Genomic DNA, 23880 nt, shown 5'->3' with positions numbered 1-23880 from the left:
TGGAACAAGATGATCCGCTGTAGCAACCCCTAATGGGAGCAACTACAAGAAGAAGAAGGGCACTGAAATAAAAGTTCATCATGGCATTCTTATACAAATAAAGTGGTATTTTGTTATAAGTTGGAATTGTGTCTATGATAGTTGTGTCTGGAGTTCTGGGCTCACTGGCGCACCCTAAAGTCCAACACATATTATTAGGAACATCTGCACACCTGGGGGCTCATGTATAAACGGTGTGTACGCTTAGAAATATTGCATACGAACGTTTACATGCTCAAGTCACAATGTATAAAACCTAAACTTGGCGTAAAGCCATGCACAGTTCCACGGTACCTCATACCCTGGCGTACGCAAGTTCTGCGCTCGGTTTTGGAGACTGGCGGCACCCAGCGTCAAAGCAGTGCTACTGTTCCTGTTTGGTTACTCTTTCTTTTTCAGATCTACTGTACATCCCTGACACGGCTTTATAAATACATGGAAATTAACCGCATATTGTTTATTAGTTTAATGCATCTGATTGTAATTAACCAGTAACAATATAATGGTCCACAGAATGGTCAAACTATTCTAAATACAATAGATGCTTTAGCATTGTTACTCTCACTGCACCTTCTTCTTCTTGTTCTTTCACCTGCTCCCATTAGGGGTTGCCACAGCGGATCATCTTTTTCCATATTACTCTCACTGCACCACACGGAGTATTTATATCACTGTATCTGAGTGGGGAATCAATATACAGACCTCACGGTTCAGAAAGAGTTTCATCCCAAGAACTATAAATGTACTCAATCAGTCCATCAGGTGCTCCTTGTGGAACTGTTTGTACTTACTTATGCATCTGGATTTTTCTGTGTGTACGCACATTCCCACTTTTGTGCTTACTCCATGTTATAGTGTGAGTTCTACGCACGGCGTTATACATGAGGCCTCACTGTAAACTTGCAATACATTTATAATATTGTACAGCCTGCACTAGTTTATAAAGCGCGTATGTACATATGATGACGATATCATTTTTAAGATGAAATGCAGCAAAATATGTTTATTATATTATAAAGATAAAACTTTAACTTCATTTTAAAAAATCTATATTGTTAATAATTAAACATGCCAGGACACGGTACCGCAGCGCTAGCGAGCCGCTGGCGCTCCGTTCACGGATTGTTCCTGCCTCACGCTATATTCTTGCTGGTGCTGGCGCGACACTGAAAGGACAGATGGATAGAATAATTAAACACGTACTACGAAGATATTTCAATGTTCCTTAGAAGTTTTGAAGAATCGGCGTTCTAAGCTTACAGATGGCTTAACGTCTATTACAGAGCTGATTGTGTGGTGATTGGGTATTTCGGGAAAGAAAAGTAAGGACAGGAATTAGGGGTTGGTACTTTGAAAGAGACAGTACTGCTACAATAAAGTATTTCATCGAAGCTCGCGCACGGCGCATCAAGCATCTTGCGGAGACATGAACAATCACTGCGCCACCGTGTTCCCATGTTTAATAACATGATTTAACTCCTATCATCATGAAAATGATATCACGTATACATCTCAGCATTTTAATTGTTCAGAGAGCTGTAATATTACGAATGTAATGGATTTTGTGTCCTGTCGGAGGAAGAGAAAGCCCATTTAAGAAGCACGTAGTGATTCACACTCATAGAGCACATAGAAGATCAAATACAAAACAAAGCATTGAACATGCTACTTTACTTACGCTGGGAAACTAGTAAATCAAACGATTTTAAGATGAAGTTTATGATGTTCTGTTTTAATGACAAAATAGACTATGTGATTAAAGTGGAAATTTTGAGATTAAAGTTGACATTTTGTGCTTTTTTTCCCACTGTGTGCCTATTTTTTTTTTGTCTGTACCCTACTAATAAGCTTTAATATGACACTCAGACGGTGGGCTACGACTCACCTTTTCACAGCGACTTTGATATCTGACTATTTTGGGTATTGTGCGACTTTGTGAACTTGAGCATTCGAGTTTCTCCGACACTCAATGTCACTCAATCAACTTCCTTTTGTTGTTTATCCCACCGTTTAAACCAACAAATAGTAATTTTTTCTTTGCCTCCACTTGGTATTCGCTCAAATTCTTCTATTTTCCCCCGTGCTTTTGCCATTGTCTTTTCACATGAGGCTGAGCTTAAGGGCTATTTATATTGACTTGCATATTCAAAGAGGCGTAATTCTGGGAGGAGTTGGGGCGGGACAGCAGGCGTGTGCACGTGCGTTACTTTTCATGCTGACCGGGATTTATGTAGCGGAAGAACGTGGAAGTTTGCGTATGCACAGATTTATGCATCTGGATTTTTCTGTGTGTACGCACATTCCCACTTTTGTGCTTACGCCATGTTATAGTGTGAGTTCTATGCACGGTGTTATACATGAGGCCCCTGCTTATCTATGCAATTATCCAGTCAGCCAATCATGTGGCAGCATCACAATGCATCAAGTCATGCAGATGCAGGTCAGGTGGTTCAGCTAATGTTCACATCAAACAGCAGAAACGGGGAGAAATGTGATCTGAGTGATTTGGACCATGAGGAGATTGTCGGTGCCAGACAGGCTGGTGTGAGTGTTTCTGTAACTGCTGATCTTCTGGGATTTTCATGCATAGTGGTCTCTGAAGTTTATTCAGAATGGTGTGAAAAACAAAAAACATCCGTCTCCACACAAGTTCACTGCCAAGGCCCTTCTCACACGATTGCTCAGTTTGGCTGGGTTGGCAGATGTAGGAAGGGTCTTCCAAAATCCTTACATTTAATAATTATGAAGGGAACTGTACTGTTAGAAACCTTCAGTGGTGCAGTCATTTCTTTGTAGTCTTGCCCCGATCTGTCCGTCGACACAATCTTGTCTCAAAACTCTGAAGGCAAATCCTTTTGAACTCATGGCTTGATTTTAATTCAACTGTAGGACCTTCTATAGACAGGTGTGTGCCATTCCTAATCATGTGATCTCAATTAAACTGGCTACATGTGGCCTCCAAACCAGGTGCAGAAACATCTCAGTGATGATCAATCGAATGGGAGGCTCCTGAGCCAAATTTCAAGTGTCATAGCAAAGGGTCTCTGAATACTCTTGTCAGTATGAGATTTCAGGCCTGTTTTCGCTTTGTTGTTCTGGGGTATTGAGTATTACTCGATGAAGGAAAAAATGAATTTAAACTATTTCTGCCTTAGGCTGCCAACACAGCAAAACATGTAAAAAGTGACTAGGGATTTGAATATTTTCTGAATCCACTGTGTATCTACAAGCATTGCCCAGCCTCAGCTTTTCTATTTATTTGTATTAGTAGTCTACACCTTCTCCCGGTGCTTATCTATCAGCGAGTTTTCTTCCCACATCCCCAAAGACATGCTGGTTAGGTGAACTGCCAGGTTCAGACTGGCCTCTATGTGAGTGGACCCTGTGATAAACTGGCATTCTTGGCAGTAGCTGGCAAGTCTGTCCTGAGCCCAGACCTTCGACAGTCATAAACCGAGATGGGCCACTGCAATGAAGACAATCACACAATTGAGATGGTGCAAAATGGTGCAAAGTACTTTTATTCCTACAAATCAGTCCAGGGTTTAAAATCCCAAAGTGCAAAAAGTGCAAATGAATTAAATAAATAAAAAAAGTTTAAATCCAGTTTAACGACAACAACATTTATTTCTATAGTACATTGTCATACAAATGATGTGCTATACAAGATGAAGAAAGAAACAAGATAAATATAAAAATAAGATTACGTAATACTAAGTAACAAAGAATAAAGTAAGGTCCGATGGCTGGGGGGACAAAAAAAAAACAAAAAAAGAAAAAACTCCAGGGGCTGGAGATAAAAAAAAAACAAAATCTGCAGGGGCTCTGAGGCTACGTGACAACCCAGCCACCACTGGCCATTCTACCTAACATCAATGATCTCAATCAGTCCTCATGGCTTTCAGGCTTCACGTGCAGGAATTTGATGATGATGGTCATGTGGATCTCTGGCCTTTAATCCGTCAATGTAGGAACAGCACGGTGCTTTGATCGGGTGGTGGTAGCGCAGATCGGCACCACAGAAAAACGGAAAAAGAACAGCAGAGAAAGTAGGGGTTAGTACAGATTTTGGAAATATGATAAAAATGATAATTAAATGCACGTATAGAAACTGTAAGTTCTCATTTGCATGCTAAAAACCAATAAATAATTAAAACCCACTCGGGAAACCAGATCTCCTGTGGTGACCATTAATCTGTTCACAGTGGCTCACACTGTCTCCCCAGCCCAATGGGTATTCCCAGCTGGAGGAGATGCCGACAGCTGCTGTTGCTTTCTTTCAACTCTCATCGTATCAGCCTTTTCAGGCATCAGCCCAGACATAAAGAGCTGAACCTCCATCATCCCATCATGTTCCCTCTTGGATACCTGGGAGGCTTGATCCTGGTCTCTGCTCCAACCCAATTACTCAGCAGCAACACCCCTTGGAGCACCATGGCTGCACTCCCACTAAGGTGTCTGACCACACTGTCTCTTCACTTCTGCCTTTGTTGGTTAGAACGCCTGCCCAGCTGCCCATCCTCACCTTTGGTTTCTTTCCAAAAACCTTTGCCCACTCCACATTCTCGCACAAACTCTCTTGAATCCACAATTGCGGGTGTTGGTGGTGCATTCACCAGTCCTAGGGTGCTAATGAGGCAATTGGCGGCCGCACACCTCCGCATGTAAATACTTAGCCAATTCCTCACCTACACCCTGGAGCTGCTCCGCTTCACTACTGTCCACCTACATCCCACCTCGAGCATAAATGCATTGAATTATCATAAAACCTGCACTGCCATGGACCTCTCACTACCACACTGTCCAGGGTACCTACAGTACATGCTACTATAGGCAAAGAGACCCTGTATTGTATTAAGAGGGTTTCATGGTCATGATGCACTGAGGGGTAGTCTAAAATACTAGCTGTGTAAGCCCGTGTTGTAAAAAGCCTGGGGTCCTAGGAACTATTGAAATTGTCAGAAAAACAATTGACATGTAGAGCTGTCAGGTAATTGAAAAGAACTACTCTCCTGTGCTTGCATCACTTGTGTATTAAGTGGCTAAGTGAGCGTCTCTTTCTTCAAAGGTTTAGTTTGGTCGATGTGCTTGCATCGCTTGTGTATTAGCGGCGGGAGGAAAAGTAAAAGGGATACTGTTTTTGCCGATGTTAGCGGCGAAGCGACTTTGTCTTTCTTCTGAAGTTTCGTTTTGCTGATGGGCTCGCCTCGCTTGTGTTATTAGCAGCTAAGCGAGTTTTCTGTGTCCTCGGAGGCGTAGCCCTCACCCCGACTCAACCTCTCACATCCGGGCTGGACAGACACACACACTTCTACCTGTAGACGTTTATATATAAGAAATTAACGCAATTTGTTAAATATCTGTCCTACACAGACTTACAACATCATGTGTTGATAAATATTCACATAAACTAACCCAGGGTGGTCCTCTCTAGTCACATGCGGAGATAGGTGGTGCTGATTACTTCATCCAGGTTATTAAATACCCAGACTGCTGAAACGTGCGGTGACAGTCAGTCCATTCAGGCTTTTAAATGCTCTAATAGTTTAGTTACTGTTACGTCAAGTCATGTTATGTTATAGCCAGAGTTTATCCTCTGCCTTGTGCGTATTTTGCTTTTTATTGTTGGTTTTCTTCTTTATGAAGAGTTATTTTTGACATGTTTATTGTAACTGTGCATTTTTTGTCTCTGATAGCTTTTAATTACTATTTAGTATTTATGCTCTTTGCTTACAATCCTTGTGTTTTATGGCTGGAACTCTAAAAGGCGGAGCCGCCCTGACATCACAGCTGCTGGGACCGCCCTCAGACTTTATGCTGAGGTCAAAGAGAGGCTCACAGCAGTTGTGCATTGATTTACTGCGGAAAGGCACATTTATTGTAAGAATTGATTTTCTGGTTCTGGATTCTTTTGTTTCTGCTTCTTTAGACTTTTGGTATTGGATTAGGATGCTGGACTTGTTTGCCTTGGGTTGCCTTTTTCTAGGCAAATTCTTTTTGTCCTTTTTGTATTTGCCTTATTTCTTGTACTTTCTGTTGTTTATTTCGCTAAATTCCTTAGTTTAGTAGTGAAACACATGGGACCTCTGGTACTACCAAGTCCGTTCCACTACAAAAGCCTAGTGCAAATAAGGGAGACAAAACACAGAAAAAGGTTTGGGGGTACCTCACACTCTTGAAGATTTGGCAAAGACATAAAGCATGTCATTACAGACACGATTTTAGAACAGAACTGAGGAAGGGAAGTCGAGTGTTGGTTTATATGGTGGGTAGACAGGAAGGGGCGGGTCCAGGAGAGCGGAAACTGGAAGTGATGTCAGTGGTAGTGGAGTCATCAGTCGGCTGGTCTGTAGAGGGAGACAGAGAGAAAGGACGAGAGCACAGCGCCAGTCCCTGGTTCAGCGGGTAATCACACTGACTGAAACCTGTAAGCTGTCTCTCATGTGCACTCACGTGACACTCGATGTAAACGACAGTAAACTCCTGCCCATTGTGTAAAAATGTTAGAACTTACAATTGATTGTGAATTCTAAACACATATGTCCTATGGGATTATCAATAGACAGACTTTCATGCGCAGTTCTTTAATAAATACATTACATTTTTTTGCCCACCAGTAAAGTGTCTACCAGTTTGCCACTACCTAAAATTGTTTGTATTCCCAGAATCAGGTTATATTCAGGATTGTGTCTTGTTTGTCCATGTGCTGCAGTGTCTTGTCTTCTCATTCATTCTTGTTCTTTTTCACTTTATTGCCTTTTGCAGTTTGCTTGATGCTCAGCTGATGTTGCTGCTTTCATTTGTTTTTATTTGATTACTTTGATGTCACTTTGTCATCCTTTATGGTCAATAGGCTGCCACTACCTATTTTTTTTAATTTCCAAAGCATACACATCATACATTTTTGACTAAGACCAAGATCAAGGTTCTACTCCTATTAATTCACGATTAATCTTAGTACAGTGGAACCTCTGGTCACGAACATTTCCAAACACGTACAAATCGGGTTACGACCAAAAAGTTTGCCAAATTTTTGCATCTGCTCACGACCACACACTCTGGTGGCGAACAAAAACACTGGTGGCCAGTTTCCCTACACGCGTTCGTAAGCGCCAATGATTTCCCATTCTCTGTTTTCCATTTTCATTTGTTTGTGTATACAGGGCCTAACAAAGCAGCTGATACTGCAAAAGGAGTTATAATATTAAACAAGCAGAGGCCTCAAGTGCTGGAAGAGGTGGAAAAACTGTTGCTAGTGTGGTTGAATGAGAAGCTCCTTGCAGGGGATAGCGTAAGCGAGGCGATCGTATGTGAGAAAGCCAGGAAGATTCATGGCGATTTGCTGAAAAAAAAAATCCTTCTTCGAGTGGCGAAGGTGAGGCATTTAAAGCCAATAGAGAATGGTTTGAAAAGTTTCACAAGAGAAGTGGCATTTAATTTTTTTTCCCTGTGTTTAAAACTCATAAAAAAAAGTGTTTACAGCGAGCGGTTCGTAAGCGTCTAGCACGAACTATTACAGTGTTAGTTTTCTCAGTTGTTCAAGGGTTTCTCAGCATTATGCAATGTTTTTACATTTAGTTTACTATTAAACTGTGCATTCTATGGTATAATTAACTATTTTTGCCTTAAAAAATATATATTTACATACAGTTTGTATGGTCTGGAACGGATTAATTGTATTTACATACAATCTTATGGGGAAATTACGTTCGGGTCGCGACCAAATTGTCCAGAGTTTTGGAACGAATTACGGTTGTGACCAGAGCTACCACTGTATTATATATTTATGGATAAAGATTCTTGGATGGCTTTCTTATTCAAGCCAGAGGTTAGATAATCCCACTCCTTTGAAAAACATTTTTTTGTATATTTTGAAGTACAGTGGAACCTCGGTTTGCGAGCATAATTCGTTCCGGAAACTTGCTCGCAATCCAAAACACTCGTATATCAAAGCGAATTTCCCCATAAGAAATAATGGAAATTCAGATGATTCGTTCTACAACCCAAAACTATTCATATAAAAAGGATTAATACAAAATATAAAGTAAAATACATAATACAAATTAACCTGCAATTTACCTTTAAAAAGAATCATGGCTGGTGTGAGTTTCTAAACTCATGTGTAATTCCACCCAACGGGACGACACGCTGAAGAGTGTCCCAAAGCAATCGCAGTCTCCCAGCGCTGAAGCAGTTCGCCGTATAAGCGCATCCAAAAAGATCAAGGAACATTATAAAGATCCCGCTGCAATAAATAACAGCGCTGTTGCTGTTTCAATCTGAATAAACTGGTGTTTATTCAGCTGGTGTTAAAGTACTGAGACTCAGCTTCGTGTTTTGGGGAGCAAGATGAGGACTCGCACTTCACAGCGCACACACACACACAGTCACAATGCTGTAGTAAACAGAGAGAAGCGCTGGGCGAGCAAGATAAGGAGAGAGAGAGAAAAAGACGCACTGGGCGAGCGAGCGAGATAAGGAGAGAGAGAAAAAGACGCGATGAGCGAGCGAGCAAGATAAGGAGAGAGAGAAAAAGACGCACTGGGCGAGCGAGATAAGGAGAGAGAGAAAAAGACGCGATGAGCGAGCGAGCGAGCGAGATAAGGAGAGAGAGAGAGAGAACCACCATCAGCTCAGTTGTGATCACATGACGCTCAGCAGACAAAGTGTATCCATACTACTCGTATTGCAAGACATCGCTCGTTTATCAAGTCAAAATTTATTAAAAATTTTTGCTCGTCTTGCAAAACACTCGTAAACCAAGTTACTCGTAAACCGAGGTTCCACTGTATTTTGAACTTTTAAAATCAAGGCCCAATTTTAGGTTTGGGCAGGTCGAAGTCTGCCTGTGGAGTATAGGGCCCGGCTGCTTGGAGTGGGGCAGGTCAATCTGTGGGACTTTTAGGAAGCCTCACACCTTTTTTCACCATGTGTGTTTTGCTTGTTCAGAACAGTGCAATGTTCCTTTATCTTTATATGTTCATTTTGGTGTTAAGTTTGGTTTTGATAAGTACAAAATCTATGTGCATTTTGAGCTGAAATCTAAAAGCTGATTTTCATTCTTGATTTTTCTTTTTTATGCAATGTTGGGTTTTGATCATGTGACCATGACTGTCACACTTCTGATGTCAGCGCATGTTTTGTACAAACAGGGCTACAATTTCAGTTCTTCAGTAAATGCAAAGTGTAACTTCTTTAGTTAGCTTCATTTCTAAGAAGGCCCTACCATCTGGCTGTGAGTTTTGTTCTGTTTTTGACCTCTAATCTTATTTTTCACCCTGGTTTTGGTTTTATTGCTCATTATCATTTGGCCTCTTGTTTTTTTTTCCCTCTGGCTTGTATTTTATTTGTTCTTTAATGTTTTTTTGTCATTGTTGAGTTATTATTTGTCAGGATTTATGTTATTCCTATTAGATATGGTTCTTATTTGTAATTTGTAATCTGTCCTGTTAAATGTGAGTCCATTCCTTTGTGTTCTGTGGGTGACACCCCTGGAGTTCTGACCACCCTGATGTCACCACTCCTGAGACCTCCCATTGCCTGTTTAGGAGACAGGAGAGCGGACCTGAGGACTGGTGCCTTGAGTTTGTATCGGACTGCATGTGAATATTGTTGTTTCTTTGAATTTTTGCTGGTTTCTGGATTTCCTTGTTTCTTTGGATTTGCTTTTGGATGATTGTATTTGGACTTGTTTGCCTTTTTGCTTGTTATTTTATTCGTACACTAATAATAATGTTATTTTTATGATAAAAACCTGGCAGCTGGGTTGCCAAAATTTTACTGTAATAAATAAGGTGACAATATTTTTAGGTCTACGGTATAACTTTGTCGTAAAAACTGTTTTTTCTTTGCAACACAGAAGGGAATGTTTAACCATAACCAGAAATTCATGTAATATAATAAATATACCAATCAATAAACCATTAGAAAGTATTGTCAGGGTCAAACCCCAGTACACAGCTTGCATCAATAAAGTAACAACAACCAATAGCAAACACGTACCATTTAATCATACACATTGAAAACAATTCAATGTTTAAAGGAAGCTATGGCACATTATCTGATGGGGAAGTAGAGTTTGCTTTTGTGGTGTATGGTGTCCTTCATGTGTGCCAGCTTATCGAATACAATCTATACTAATAAAAGGCAAAGCCCTCACTCACTCACTCACTCACTCACTCACTCACTGACTCATCACTAATTCTCCAACTTCCCGTGTAGGTAGAAGGCTGAAATTTGGCAGGTTCATTCCTTACAGCTTACTTACAAATGTTGGGCAGGTTTCATTTCGAAATTCTATGCGTAACGGTCATAACTGAATCCTACTTACATACATATATATGGCCATAGCCTGCAGCTCGGTCGCCGTGTGAGGCGGAGTTTCGTCCCTCATCGTCACGCCTCCCACGTAATTGAGTGCCTGCCCATATAAGGCCGTCCGTCAGCAGCTACTGCTAAATATTCGCGGGTGAAGGACTGTGCTTATGCAAACGAAGATGAGATGGTCAGGGATAGACTAGTGTTTGACACAAACTCAGCGAAAGTGTGAGAGAAACTTTTAAGTGCCTTACATTAAATAAAGCCGTGGACATCGGAAGTCCTTCACCAGCAATTTTAACTCCGTTACAAAGTGATCAAAAGTGTCGTTTATACCTTGCGTCTTCTCACTAAACTTGTATGTCGCGAAAATCGTATTCGTCTTAGGTATGACAAACACCTCGTAGTGGCAGCGTGTCTATTGGATTGCTGGTGACGGACGGCCTTATATGGGCAGGCACTCAATTACGTGGGAAGCGTGGGTAACGGGGACGCAATATAGGCAGGCAGCCAACTACGTGGGAGGCGTGGTGATGGGTGACGCAACTCCGCCTCACACGGCGACTGAACTGCAGGCTATGGCCGTATATATGTGCGTAAGTAGGATTCAGTTATGACTGTTACACATAGAATTTCGAAATGAAACCTGCTTAACTTTTGTAAGTAAGCTGTAAGGAATAAGCCTGCCAAATTTCAGCCTTCTACCTACACGGGAAGTTGGAGAATTAGTGATGAGTCAGTGAGTGAGTCAGTGAGTGAGTGAGTGAGTGAGGGCTTTGCCTTTTATTAGTATAGATGAAGATTCTATGTGAGACCTATCTCTATAAGCCTGAGTTGATTGTTCTCTCATATCATCTTTTAAGCTTATATTTTTGAAACGTGCTTTATATTTTAAAATTTTAAAGCCAGTTCCTTCTTTTGGGCCTATGTAGGCCAAAGCCAGCAGGTAACAGTTGGAGACTCACTGATTTAAAGTGAGTCTCTTCTGGGGAGGCCACTGAAAGTCCTGAAAATCTCTTTTTATGATTTGGAATTGTCAACAAAAGCAAAAAGTGTGGGGCCTTTAATAAAGACAGCTACTGAAGATGGCCAAAAACTTCACTGGTACGACCACCAGAGACTCACAAAAACTTAACAGGCCCTTAAGGCTACTTGCTGGGTTTAGCTGAAGTCGGCCCCAAAAAAAAAAACCCATAAATATCTAAAAGCACCAAAAGCCCCACAAGAGGAAGGATAACCATTAACTCTTGGTTTGCATTAACAGGGCAAAGGAATCATTTTTATAAATTAAAACTGTACTTGCAGAAATGAGCAAAAAACAAAAAAAGGCTCAACAGACCAAACAGAGGCACTGAGGAGCTGCCTAATAAGTGATCCAAAGAAAACAACCTTCCAAAATGAACACAAAGAAAGAAATAATCAGAAAACCAATAAATCAAAATTCTAAAAGAGATACTCACACACTCCAACAATAAACGAATGATCCTCTGCTCCTGGTAAAGTGGTCCCACCTCCTTTGGCTTCACCCACAAATAACAAGGGAGAGCAGAACATAATTATAGAATTACAAATGAAACCAGCAGAAATAACATATGAGGGAGGACCCAAAAATAACAAGAATTTTTTCTGGATGCGCGAGTCTTTAGGGGGGCTTCAGTTCTGACATTTTCAGTTCATACTTGACTGCCCTCTGCATCATTTGGCCAAGCGGCATCTTTGAAGTGCACAAGCGATTGCGTAATGCAGCGTGGAGAAAACGACCCAAATTGTGGCGATCAGGCGAGTGGCTTCTGCATCATAATGACGCTCCCGTCCACACAGCATTGAGTGTGTGGCAGTTTCTCACGAAAAGCGAGATAACAACGGTTTGGCCCAACCACCACCCACCTCCACCCCTCCGGACTTTGCACCCTGCGATTTTTTCTTATTTCCAACAATGAAGAGGCGCCTTAAAGGAAAGCGTTTTCAGGATGAAGAGGAGGTTAAGAAGCAATCGCCGGTGGAACTGAAGACTATCACTTTGCAAGAGCTTCCGAACAGTTGTGAATGACGGAAAAAAGTGTATTGTATCTCGTAAAGACATGAAAAATAACTCAAAATTAAACATGAAATACACATAACTTTGAACCAATACATAACACTTTTGACATGTGCTTTTCCCTTTTGACCACAACTGCTCAGCATTCTGATCATCTCCAGCTCTTTGCTCAGCTCATAATAATTCTCAGAAACTCTGAGCGTCCACCACAGTCACTTAGTGCGCTATGGTTGTAAATCTGTTTACGTGCTCAGCAGAGAAAACTATACAGCAATAAATCAAATAAATAAGAACAGACAGTAAGTATAAATGTGCCAGGCTCATGCATATTAACAAGAAGCAAACATGGAATGCCTATAACTGAACTCATTTTGTTAGATACCTGACATGTAGTACCTAAAGGGTCTTCCATACTAAACATGATGAGTCATTAATGCACAATCATACGATATCAGTAAATCGAGCCATGTTGCCGGATGCTCAATATTTCTGAACATGAAGTGTCACTCATGCTTGGAAACATAACTGCATTGACAAGTTGTATCAACCTGGGGTTGATTCATGTAAATGAGCAGCTTCAGAGCCAGCTACAGGGCAGCCAAAAAATGGCAAGTCTGCTACAGATGCATAGAAATTCCATCTGCTGTGGCAACAGTGAGCAATGCTTTTAAGGATAGCGAGCTACCATAAAGCAACCATGTAAACAGTGAGAATCCATTGATGCTGGCAAGCACTGCAGCAGTACAGTGCTACATTGGTGTCAGAGGTGGGAGGAGGAGAAGACCTGCAGTCCGAATTAGCAAAGCTCAACATACCTGCTGTGCCAACCTGAGAATGAAGCACTCAAAACCCCTCATGATGACTCTTTGTCACTATCTGTATGACTGCACCAGAAATGAAGGCTACCCTGCTATTTCGTAGAATTGAAGAGCTGGAAGTGGTCACTGGACACAACGACTCCAAAGGGAGGGCTCGGTAATAGTGAAGACAAGTTACTTTAGCCTGAGGAGGAGTCGCCAATGGTATGAGCTGGCATTCCATCATGTAAATGAGCAGCTTCAGAGACAGCTACAGGGCAGCCGAGAAAAATGGAAAGTCTGCTACAAATATATAAATTCCATTTAGTGTGGCAACAGTGAGCAGTGCTTTTAAGGATAGCGAGCTGCCATTCAACAGCCATGTATTGGTGCTGCCAAGCGCCACAGCAGTGCAGTGCTATGTTGATGCCAGAGGTGGGATGAGGAGAAGACCTGCAGTCTGACTTAGCAACGTTCAACATGCTTGCTGCAGCAAGCCTGCCAAAGGCACAAATGAATTTCAGCTAGTGCAGCAATGGCGAGGGGATTCTTCGAAGGATAGCAATCTATTCAAAAGAACAATGTAGAAAAGCGAGAGTCCATCTGTGAGCACCGCAGTGGCACGTCTCTACAATACATACTACTGTAAATGCAGTCAGCACACGTTTAAAATTGGCCCTTGCAATTTGCAGGTTTACGATTCGTTGATCCTCCTATTTAAGAGTTTGTCATCAGTAATTAAATGGGTATTATTTTGCGAGTTTTGTGACCCACTGCAGAAAACCACAGACAATGCACGTGGGGTAGAAAATGAAAAGAACACTAAAAAAAAGTCTCATAAATGCATAAAACATATTTGATATTAATTATTTTTTGTTATTTAATACCATAAATGTACACACACATTATTATAATCAGGTACGTTTTTTTAAGAGGTCGTACTTTACTATAAACTGCAGAGCTACGCACTTTGGTTGGGGGACGCCATGCATCTTTGTCTCAGCAACCAGCCTTCCACACGTGATCTGCTTGGGCAGTGATCGTTCAGTCTCGTATTTCTTGCAACATTTTGTATCTTATTAAGTGCAAAAGACCTATAGAATATAATCAGGGGTCCAAAATGTAGTGCTTCAAGTGGTTTAAAAAGTTGCCCCATGAGGCAGAAGAAAGTGATGACCCAACAAGAACATGCTGTATTATTGAAACACCAGTAATGGCACACTGCATGATAATGTGCAGTGAATACACTTGACTTGAGCATTACTGGTTTCCATCTTTCTCTGTATATTTAGCATTCATTTGCTCAGAGGTTGATGCGCTTGCTGCTTCCTGAGCAGCTCTTCTTTTCTCCACTCTATCGGCCCGCTGCTTCTCTTCTTTCGTCGGCATCTTTTTGCTTTAAAACTGATTAAGTCAGTGTTTGTGTTGCAATTACTTAGTACTTTTTTCCTTTCATTTTTCACTTAAGCTGGCACTAAAGTCTTCAATCTGCCTCAAGAATGATTTAAGATATGAAGAGTTAGGGAAAGTGACGGCGAAAGTGGTAGAGATGAGAATGGCATCTGTACGCATGGCCGACCTGCTGTGCACTGCAGAGTGTTGATTTTACAATAAAATAAAATAAAAATAAAAAGAGGAACAACCTTGAAGGTCAATCGTCACTCCAAAAGTAGATAGTATACATCATGTAGTATATGTACAGTAATCCCTCCTCGATCGCGGGGTTGCGTTCCAGACCCCGATAGGTGAAAATCCGCGAAGTAGAAACCATATGTTTGTGTGGTTATTTTTATATATTTTAAGCCCTTATAAACTCTCCCACACTGTTAACATTATTAGAGCCCTCTAGACATGAAATAACACCCTTTAGTCAAACGATTAAACTGTGCTTCATTACAAGACAGAGATGGCAGTTCTTTCTCACAATTAAAAGAATGCAAACATATCTTATCTTCAAAGGAGCACTGTGAAGAGCAGATAATGTCAGAGAGAGCGCTCACTCGCTAAGAAAAGCAAACAATCAAAAAATCAATACGTGCTTTTAAGTATACAGAAGCACCGCGTTAAAGCGGCATTTTGTAGAGGAGCGTCCATGTCCTCTGTGCAAACAGCCCCTCTGCTCACACCCCCTCCGTCAGGCAGAGAGAGTGAGAAAGATAGAGAGAAGCAAACAAAACAAGCGCCACGCGGGAAGCATATCTTATAGCATTGAGGAGTTTTAGTTAATATGTAATACATGCTCTGATTGGGTAGCTTCTAAGCCATCCACCAATAGCGTCCCTTGTATGAAATCAACTGGGCAATCAAACTGAGGAAGCATGTAACCTAAATTAAAAGACACATTGTCCGCAGAAAGCGGCGAACCAGCGAAAAATCCGTGATATATATTTAGATGTGCTTACATTTAAAATCCGCGATTGAGTGAAGCCGCGAAAATCGTAGCGCGATATAGCGAGGGATTATTGTATACCAAAATTTAGGTCAAATGGTTTGCGAGCTACAGGTGATTTAAAATCCTGGACAGGCAAACGGAAGTGGAGCAGGGAATGAAAACCAGAAGTCAGCACCAGCAAAAGAAAAGGCAGGAATCACCAGCAGGAAGACGTGAAGGAAGGCGAAGAGTAACAGGCTTGAAGAGGTGGAGTAAAGAAGAAGGGAGCAGTGAGCACAACAAACAGCTGAGGAAAGTAAGGAAGCGAGTGAGGAGGCACATGAGCGTGGGATGTCATTAATGTATATAGGCAGGGAGCCAACCTCGTGGTAGGCTTGCAGACAGCGGAAAAAGGAAGGGGGACTGGGGTCGGCCCTTGTGCGTCTCTGCTGTGAAATAAATCGTCTGTTAACGGAAATAAGGAATGAAACCACCAAAAGGAGAGGTCAGTTCTGAAAGTTTCTTACAGCATAATGATGAGAACCGCCAAAAGGAAGACATTATTTTTGAAAGTTCATTACGGGGCACTGCGTGAAATGATACATACTTAACGTTTATAAGTACAGTGTAAAGGATAATCATGGGAAATCTGGGCTTCCTACGTATATTGGAAGTCACAGAAATAATGAGGAGGGGTTTCCCCTATTTATATATACAGTTTAGGGGGTACGTCCCATTTGCCCCGCTTGGGTGTTGCAATAGGACATGAAACATACCAAACTTTTGTAAGTACACTGCAAGGTATGAGCATGTGAAATTTCAGCTTCCCACCTATATAGAAAGTGGGAGAATTAGTGATGAGTCAGTGAGGGCTTTACCTTTTATATGTACAGATCCTTCATTTGGTAAAGTATGGTTGCTCACCAGGAAGTATATCAAGAAAAAATGAGCAGGAAATCCATGAAGCTATTGCAGCAGCGACTCCAGCGGGAAACGTGGAGCAGCCGTTGAGGGAGAGTCTCAAAGCTGAGACCTGAACCTGGAACTCCATTTGGAGTATCAGCTCTGTTGAAGAGATCAACCAAGACAGGCAGTACAACCACAGCTCCACACAAGGAGGTCCACCTACCCACATTTAAAGGACATATCACCGTATGGAAATCTAGCGTTAAACACCTCAGCTGTACCACTTGATAGAGCAGCACTCTGCATCCCTGCTGCACTGCCTGACAACGAAGCACTCAAAACCCCTGATGACGTGTCTTTGTCACTGTCTACGAGACCACAACAGAAATGAAACTATCACACAGTTTTGAAGAATTGCATGTCGTGTAAGAACAGCAAAAGAAACAGATTTGGGGCACTGTGGTGAACACAGTATGATTAGCAGGTTGAAAAATAATTTGGCCTTTTCAAGCACGACTCTCAGTTCAACTGACTCCAAGATGGCAGTTTTTACTCTGGAGGACAGGAAGAGGCGGGTTCAGGAAGTGATAGGAAGTGATGTCACTTGGGATGTGACTGTCAATCACTGCTTTTGCAATGGGAGGAGGAGAAAAGGCATTAGGCTACAGTGCCAACCCCTGTTTGGGAGTGTAATTATGTTGATATGAGTCTTGAAGTTGTCACCCAGGCGCACGTGTGTGACAGCCGTTTGAAGGAGTTGGAAGTGCTGCATGAGGACAGCGACTTCATATCAGGGGTTCTGTAATGGCACTGAGTCATCATCATAGTGCTTCTGGTGGTTCTGAAAGTGACCCCATGAGACAGAAGAAAGTGATGACCCTACAAGAACAGGTTGTATTATTGGATATGTTTCGTTCGGTGAAGTTGACTGCTGCAGTTGCTGTCTAGTAAGGTAGGTCAGGAAAAAAAGGCGGTAAGATAGATAGATAGATAGATAGATAGAAGAAGCAGTCACTCCAGTGAGGAGTGTAGATATTAATATTTTATTAATTTGCAGGTAGGCGTAGGTATACTGTATACACTTTGAGTTTTGTATTTTACTGTTATCTAAATACAGTACCGTGTAATATTGTAATCATGCTGTATGTGTATTGCATCTTTGTGTGTGTGTGTGTGTATTAGCTTATGTTGTTGAATGTAATCGTGGATGTTGGGCCACCTTATCCCACCTGAATCGTAAGGACTGATTGTATTTCTGTTCATTGAATGGACGCCTTCACCCAAAGTGACTTGCAGCACACATCACACTTGTTTCCATATTTGTTGGACAATCCAGGTAGTTGATTTGCTAGAGCTGTACACAGAGGTGGCCGACAGCGTACCTATTATTCCATTAAACACATGGACATGCACAAACATATCAATCTGTAAAGCTATACATTTAGCCAACCCATCAAATACCCAGCATGCATTCATCTCCCCAGGCTTTTAAACGTCTTAACGTGTACAGACACAATGAAACATCCATCCATTTGATAGGCACTCGCTTTTAGAAGTTAATGGGCCAATCTGCTAGGTGCCATCCTTGAAGTCACCTGGCGTCTTTTCAGGCCTGTGATGGAGTGCAGATGTATTCTGTAGTCTAACGTGCAGAGAGTCAGCATTTTCAATTATTATTTTTTGCTTTTCTCTAAGATCCAAGTATATTCATTGCAATGCACTTCAGCTTTTGCCATCGTCTGAGGTGTAATCTGCATTTTTTAATGAAATTACCATTTTGATAGAAAGCCAGCAAAGATTAAAAAATGGGAGCCTCTGTACATATCGGCAGGTGAAGGCCCATAAGCTGGCAAAAGGCAAAATGAATCATTTGGAAATGTGCAATAAAAAAAAAAAAACTCCAGTAATTATTCAAGACAAATTATCCAGCTCATTTGAATTTCACAAATCACACAGAATTGGACATTCTCTTCCTCCGCTCACGGCGGCAACACCCAGGGGAATGTGCTCGATCGCAGCTCATCAGGGATTAAATTACAAACTGTGATTTCCCCGGCCTGCAATCCCCCCCGCAGAATGTCACCTCTGTAAACCCACGAGGACTTCAAAGCCATCTCTGCTGCCTTTTAGGGACAACACAGAGAGTTCAGTGGGGACGAGCTCACAAGACGAAACCCCTAAGTGTGGCAGCGCCCCCTGCCTCCCAGTCCCTGCTGCACCACAATGTCATCTTCTTAACTCTTTTTTTCTCTCTCTTCTTTTTTTTTTTTAGAAATCTTCTCGATAAGGACACCTTCTCCAAATCAGACCCTCGTAAGTACTCAGGGTGGTTTCTTTTTGTTTGATGTGGCAGGCTGAGAACCCTAAAAAGATTGTGATTGTGGTTACATGGAACGGGGATGTCCCCAGACGTCTGAGGACGTCTGTCTGCAGTGCCTGTAAAAAGTACTTGCCACGTTGGAAGTTTTCACATTTTATTATTGAATGACTGTAGGCTTCATTTTTGCTTTTTGACACTAGTCAACAGGAAAAGACTCTTTGATGGCAAAGTGAAAACAGATCTCAGCAAAGTGGTCTAAATAATAATACATGATTGTAAAAGTGTTCACATCCTTCAAAACTGTATTTAGCAGATTCCCGTTTTTGCAGCCATGACAGCCTTGAGACTTAGTGCTTAGGCCTCTCACTCTATAAGCTTTGCACTGCTCAGGCTCTGTCGGGTTACGTGGAGATCGTCAAGTCCAGACAGAAATTCTCAACTGGATTGAGATCTGGACTCTGACTTGGCCACTCCAGGACATTCACATTGTCGTTTTGAAGACATTCCTCTGTAGCTTTGGTTTTATAATTTGGAGTCGTTGTCTTCTTGGAAAACACATCTTCTCCCTAAAGATAAGTTTCTTGTAGACTGCATTCATTTTACCTTCACAGGCCTTGCAGAGCCTGATGCTGCCACCAGTGGCATAGCTAGAGTTCGTGCCGCTACGGGCAGGGCGGTGTTTCAATTTGCTGCCCTCCAACATATCTGAATATGTTAACCTATTTAAATAGAAAATTAAAATGACATATAGAGAAAAATTAAGATACATTTTGCATTGATTTATTCATATATAGAGAGAAACAGCAATAGACGCGCTGATAAGCTGTGTTCTAATAATTAGTTTAATATAATTACGCTGCGAAAACCAGAACCAGTGGAGTGTGCAAATGATAGGTGGGGATGTTTTCTGCACAGAGCAAGAACGCATTCGGATTAATAACCAAACGAGATTATAAATTGTAAATTAGTTGTTTATCTTCCCAGAAATTATTATCGGTATAATGTTTATGTTTATTTTTGTTATTGCCTCATAAATTTCAAATGCTGTGTCTGATGCCGTCACAGAAGGACAGTCTGAAAATTATTTTAGAAGCATTTGTGGATAAAAATCAGAGAATTTAAATTTTTACATTCATGAGTGATAGTTTTTCCGAACCCTGCTGCTTACACAAATTGTACTGAGCCTTTTGGCAAATAATGCCACCCCCAAAAATGTGCCGCCCGGGGCAGACCACCCCTAGCTACGCCACTAGCTGCCACCAACATGCCACACAGTGAGAATGGCAGGTTTTTGATAATGTGCTATCATTATCAATCATGGTGTTTAACCTGATGGCTAGAAAGCTCAATGTTGTTCTCATCAATCATTAGAACCTACTTTGAGCTGATCTGAGACTCTTCGGTGTGCAAATTGGCAAATTGTAGCTGAGAAGCCCTGTTTGTTTTTTCTGTTTGCTGCTCTCCCATAAAGCTGCGACTGGTGAAGCACCAGTTGTTTTCTTACAGTTTTTTGAATCTTAGCCACATTAATGACAAGTTGGACTCGTCTCGTCACAAAAAGAAACTATAGAAGAAAGGGCACAGCAGACTCTTCTTTCTTAGGAAACTGTACTCTTTTAATATAGAAATTAACCTCCTTCACATCTTCTACAACTCTTCTGATGGTCAGTGCGATTTTTTACGTTGTGGTATGCTGGGCTGGTAACATCACTTCAAGAGAGGCCAACCAATTCAACAAACTGATTATAAGGGCAGGCTCAGTATGGGACACACTCTGGACCCCCTGGAACTAGTAGAGGAGGAGAAAATGAAAATAATATTGAGTGCCATTATGAGGACATGAGGACTTTCAGCCAACAAATCATTCAGCAGAAGTGTGTCAGGAAACACTACAGGGGCTCCTTTATACCCCTGCATAATGTGTGACTGTGACTGTGACTGTGACTGTGACTGACTGCCAAGTCTCAAGTTTTCTTCCATTTTTTATTTTACTTATTCTGGTGTGTGTTGAGGCCAGAATCTATCTATCTATCTATCTATCTATCTATCTATCTATCTATCTATCTATCTATCTATCTATCTATCTATCTATCTATCTATCTATCTATATTATATAATGCCTTTCATATCTATCTATCTATCTATCTATCTATCTATCTATCTATCTATCTATCTATCTATATCATATAGTGCCTTTCATATCTATCTATCTATCTATCTATCTATCTATCTATCTATCTATCTATCTATCTATCTATCTATCTATCTATCTATATTATATAGTGCCTTTCATATCTATCTATCTATCTATCTATCTATCTATCTATCTATCTATCTATCTATCTATCTATCTATCTAATAGTGCCTTCCATCTAACTCCTTTCCAGTTTTCACAAGTCTCTTGATGGCTTCCCTCAGTAGTCCTCTTTTCAGTTTTTGTGGACGGCCTGCTCTCTGCAGGTTTACAGCTCTGCCATACTCTTTCCATTTTTTAATGACTGGTTTAAGTGAACTTCAAGGGATATTCAGTGACTTGGATATTTTCTTGTTTCCATCCCCTGACTTGTGCTCTTCAATCACATTTTTCATGGAGTTTCCTGGAGTGTTCTTTTGTCTTCGTTGTGCAGATTTAGGCCACCGTACTGACTCACAACAAGTTTACTTTTTCACAAACAGGTGTATGTTTGCAACAATCAACTGAAATCCCAGACTGGTGGTCTCCATTGAAGTAATTCTGGGATTTTTGCCCCAATGATGATTCAAGTGTGTCAGGAATATCCTGAAATGGCAGAGTCCAGACCTCAACCCACTGTAGAATGTGTGGTTGGACTCAATGAAAAGTCAAGCAAACTAAAACGTTTTATTGGCTAACTGAACAAATTACAGTATGCAAGCTTTTGAGGTTTGTCTCAAATATGTCTGATCCCAACCTGCCTGAAGAAGAAGCCTGAGCCGCCTCACGAAAGCTTGCATATTGTAATCTGTTCAGTTAGCCAATTAAAGATGTCATTTTGCTTCACTTCTCATTACATCCATAATGGCTAACACAGTACAACAACCTGCTACTACTGACTGGACTTGAGAAGGGCTGTTCACTCAGGATCCCCAGGCAGCAGGTCAGATGTTAGGCAGTTTCACAAAGAAAGGTGGGGACAATGGCAGAGTTCAGATGTGCAAAGCTGATGGAGAGCGAGAACTGTGCCCGCAGACTCGAGGTTGTAATAACTACTAAATGTGCATCTACTAAACACTGACATGAGGTGTGTGAATACTTATGCAAACCATCATTCTGTGTTTTATATTGGTGGTCAATTTAGACCCTTTTACAGTGATCTGTTTTCACTTTGACATTAAAGAGTCTTTTTACTGACCAGTGTGTGCCCAAAAAGCCAAATTCAATCCTCTGTGATTCAAAGCTGTATAAACCGTCCAAGGGAGTGAATATTTGTTATAGGAGTTGTAACCGATATGAATGCACTCAGCCACAGCTCCTCATCTTGCTTAAGGTGTTCCTCTCACCAGCCGTTCTCATCTTCCTTTTCCAGTCTGTGTGCTTTACATTCAGGGCATCGAGTCCAAGCAGTGGAGGGAGGTAAGCCCGCACCCGTCCTGGCTTTGCACGATGTCCTTGTGTCCTTGTTGCTTGCGAATGCATGCTGGTACACCTATGTCTGGGCTGCATGATGGGCCGTACTGTTCTGCATTGCTTCAAATTGCATTCATGTCTGCTCTGTCAAGCACTTTGTGAATGGTGCTTGCTGGCTGTGAAAGGCGGCACATATTAAAGAAAGTACTGATTGGTTTAACAAGGTTTATCTTGCCCAGCTCTCCCCTGTGTGCTAGCCTGCCTGGACTGCGCCATGATCTTTTTGCCCATCCACAGTAGTTCAGCAGCATGAGGCTCTTGTTGTCTCACTGCATGGCCTAATTGTTCTTATCGCTGCAAGCCAATCTCAATCTGTGGATCTCTGTGAGCACTTGGGGCCCGCTATGGTGGGCTCATCACTGAGGTCAGTATGACAGGCCTGCCTAATACTGGTGAAGTTCAAGGTGCTGTGAGTGACAACACTTCAGATCTGATCCCTTCACTCCCTGAAATCGCCAGCCGCCTACGCGCGACATGACCCGTGGAGCCTGGAACAGCTGCAAAGTTATTTTTGGGATTGCTGAGTGATTCCCCTGCAATTAAAAATCAATGGTACAGCTCTGCCAGGAGGCAGGATACAGAGCATTGACTAGCAGCAGCACAGCAGTAAGAGGGGCACAGTCAGTGGACAACTGGGCACGCAGGGAGCAGCACGGTGAGGACCCTCGACTAGCTTCGGGTGACACCTTGAGGGCTCTGCTTTACTGAACTGATGTTGGTGGGTTGTTGTGTGGGAGCAGAAATGAAGCCTGTGGGAGGGGGAGGAGGAGGAGGAGAAGGTGGAGAGACTTCCATAGACATACGCGGAAGTAGAACATCCGCTCATATCCTTCAGGTAGAACCTCCTCCTCCTCCTCCTCCTCCTGCATTCATTCCATGTGTGAAATCTTGCTGCACTCTTTATTCAGATTCAGATGGCATCCCTCCTGTTGGCATTCACTTCTAACCGTCATTGGTTCACACCATCTGCACGCTACTTCATAGTAAAGTTTTGTGGTATACTGCTAAAGTTCTGAAAAGCACAACTTTTGAATTGTTACCGTGCCAGCATATTGGGATTTTCAGCACCAGAACTAAATGTCAGCCTCCCCTCAGCTTCATTCCCTTGACACACCATAGTGTATATGTGGAAGAACATCTGTTATGTAGACTTCACAAACAGAAAGCAGAGGCTTTGATGCGATTGGGACTTAATGGGGCATCGCCCACCTTATTGCTTCAACGCAGTTGGGACCTCCCCTCTGTATTACTTGGATGATTGAACACTTCATGCTATGAACAACAGGGAGGCGCACAACAACACACTGCACCAGGGAGGCTGGGGTAAGACGGTGTGTTTGGTGGGTTTGGAGTTGTTCATTATTTGCATCAGAAATGTTTTAATACCGGTACTGAAGTCTGAATGTTGGTAGCGCTACAGAAGTAAATATTTGGGAATAACACTAC

General features: G+C 41.8%; 1 protein-coding gene across 1 annotated transcript in view; it reads left to right on the top strand.

Moving 5' to 3' along the window:
• LOC120526698 (copine-5-like) overlaps positions 1-23880 on the top strand; it is a 299334-nt gene that overhangs the window by 37880 nt on the left and 237574 nt on the right. Inside the window, exons 2-3 of the mRNA XM_039749857.1 lie at positions 18741-18781; positions 22334-22380. Coding sequence (XP_039605791.1) covers positions 18741-18781; positions 22334-22380 — 88 coding nt within the window. The remainder of the gene's footprint in view (positions 1-18740; positions 18782-22333; positions 22381-23880) is intronic.

Source organism: Polypterus senegalus, chromosome 3, assembly GCF_016835505.1.
Source record: "Polypterus senegalus isolate Bchr_013 chromosome 3, ASM1683550v1, whole genome shotgun sequence".
Taxonomy (NCBI): Eukaryota; Metazoa; Chordata; class Cladistia; order Polypteriformes; family Polypteridae; genus Polypterus; species Polypterus senegalus.
This window is presented reverse-complemented; position numbering and strand designations above follow the sequence as displayed.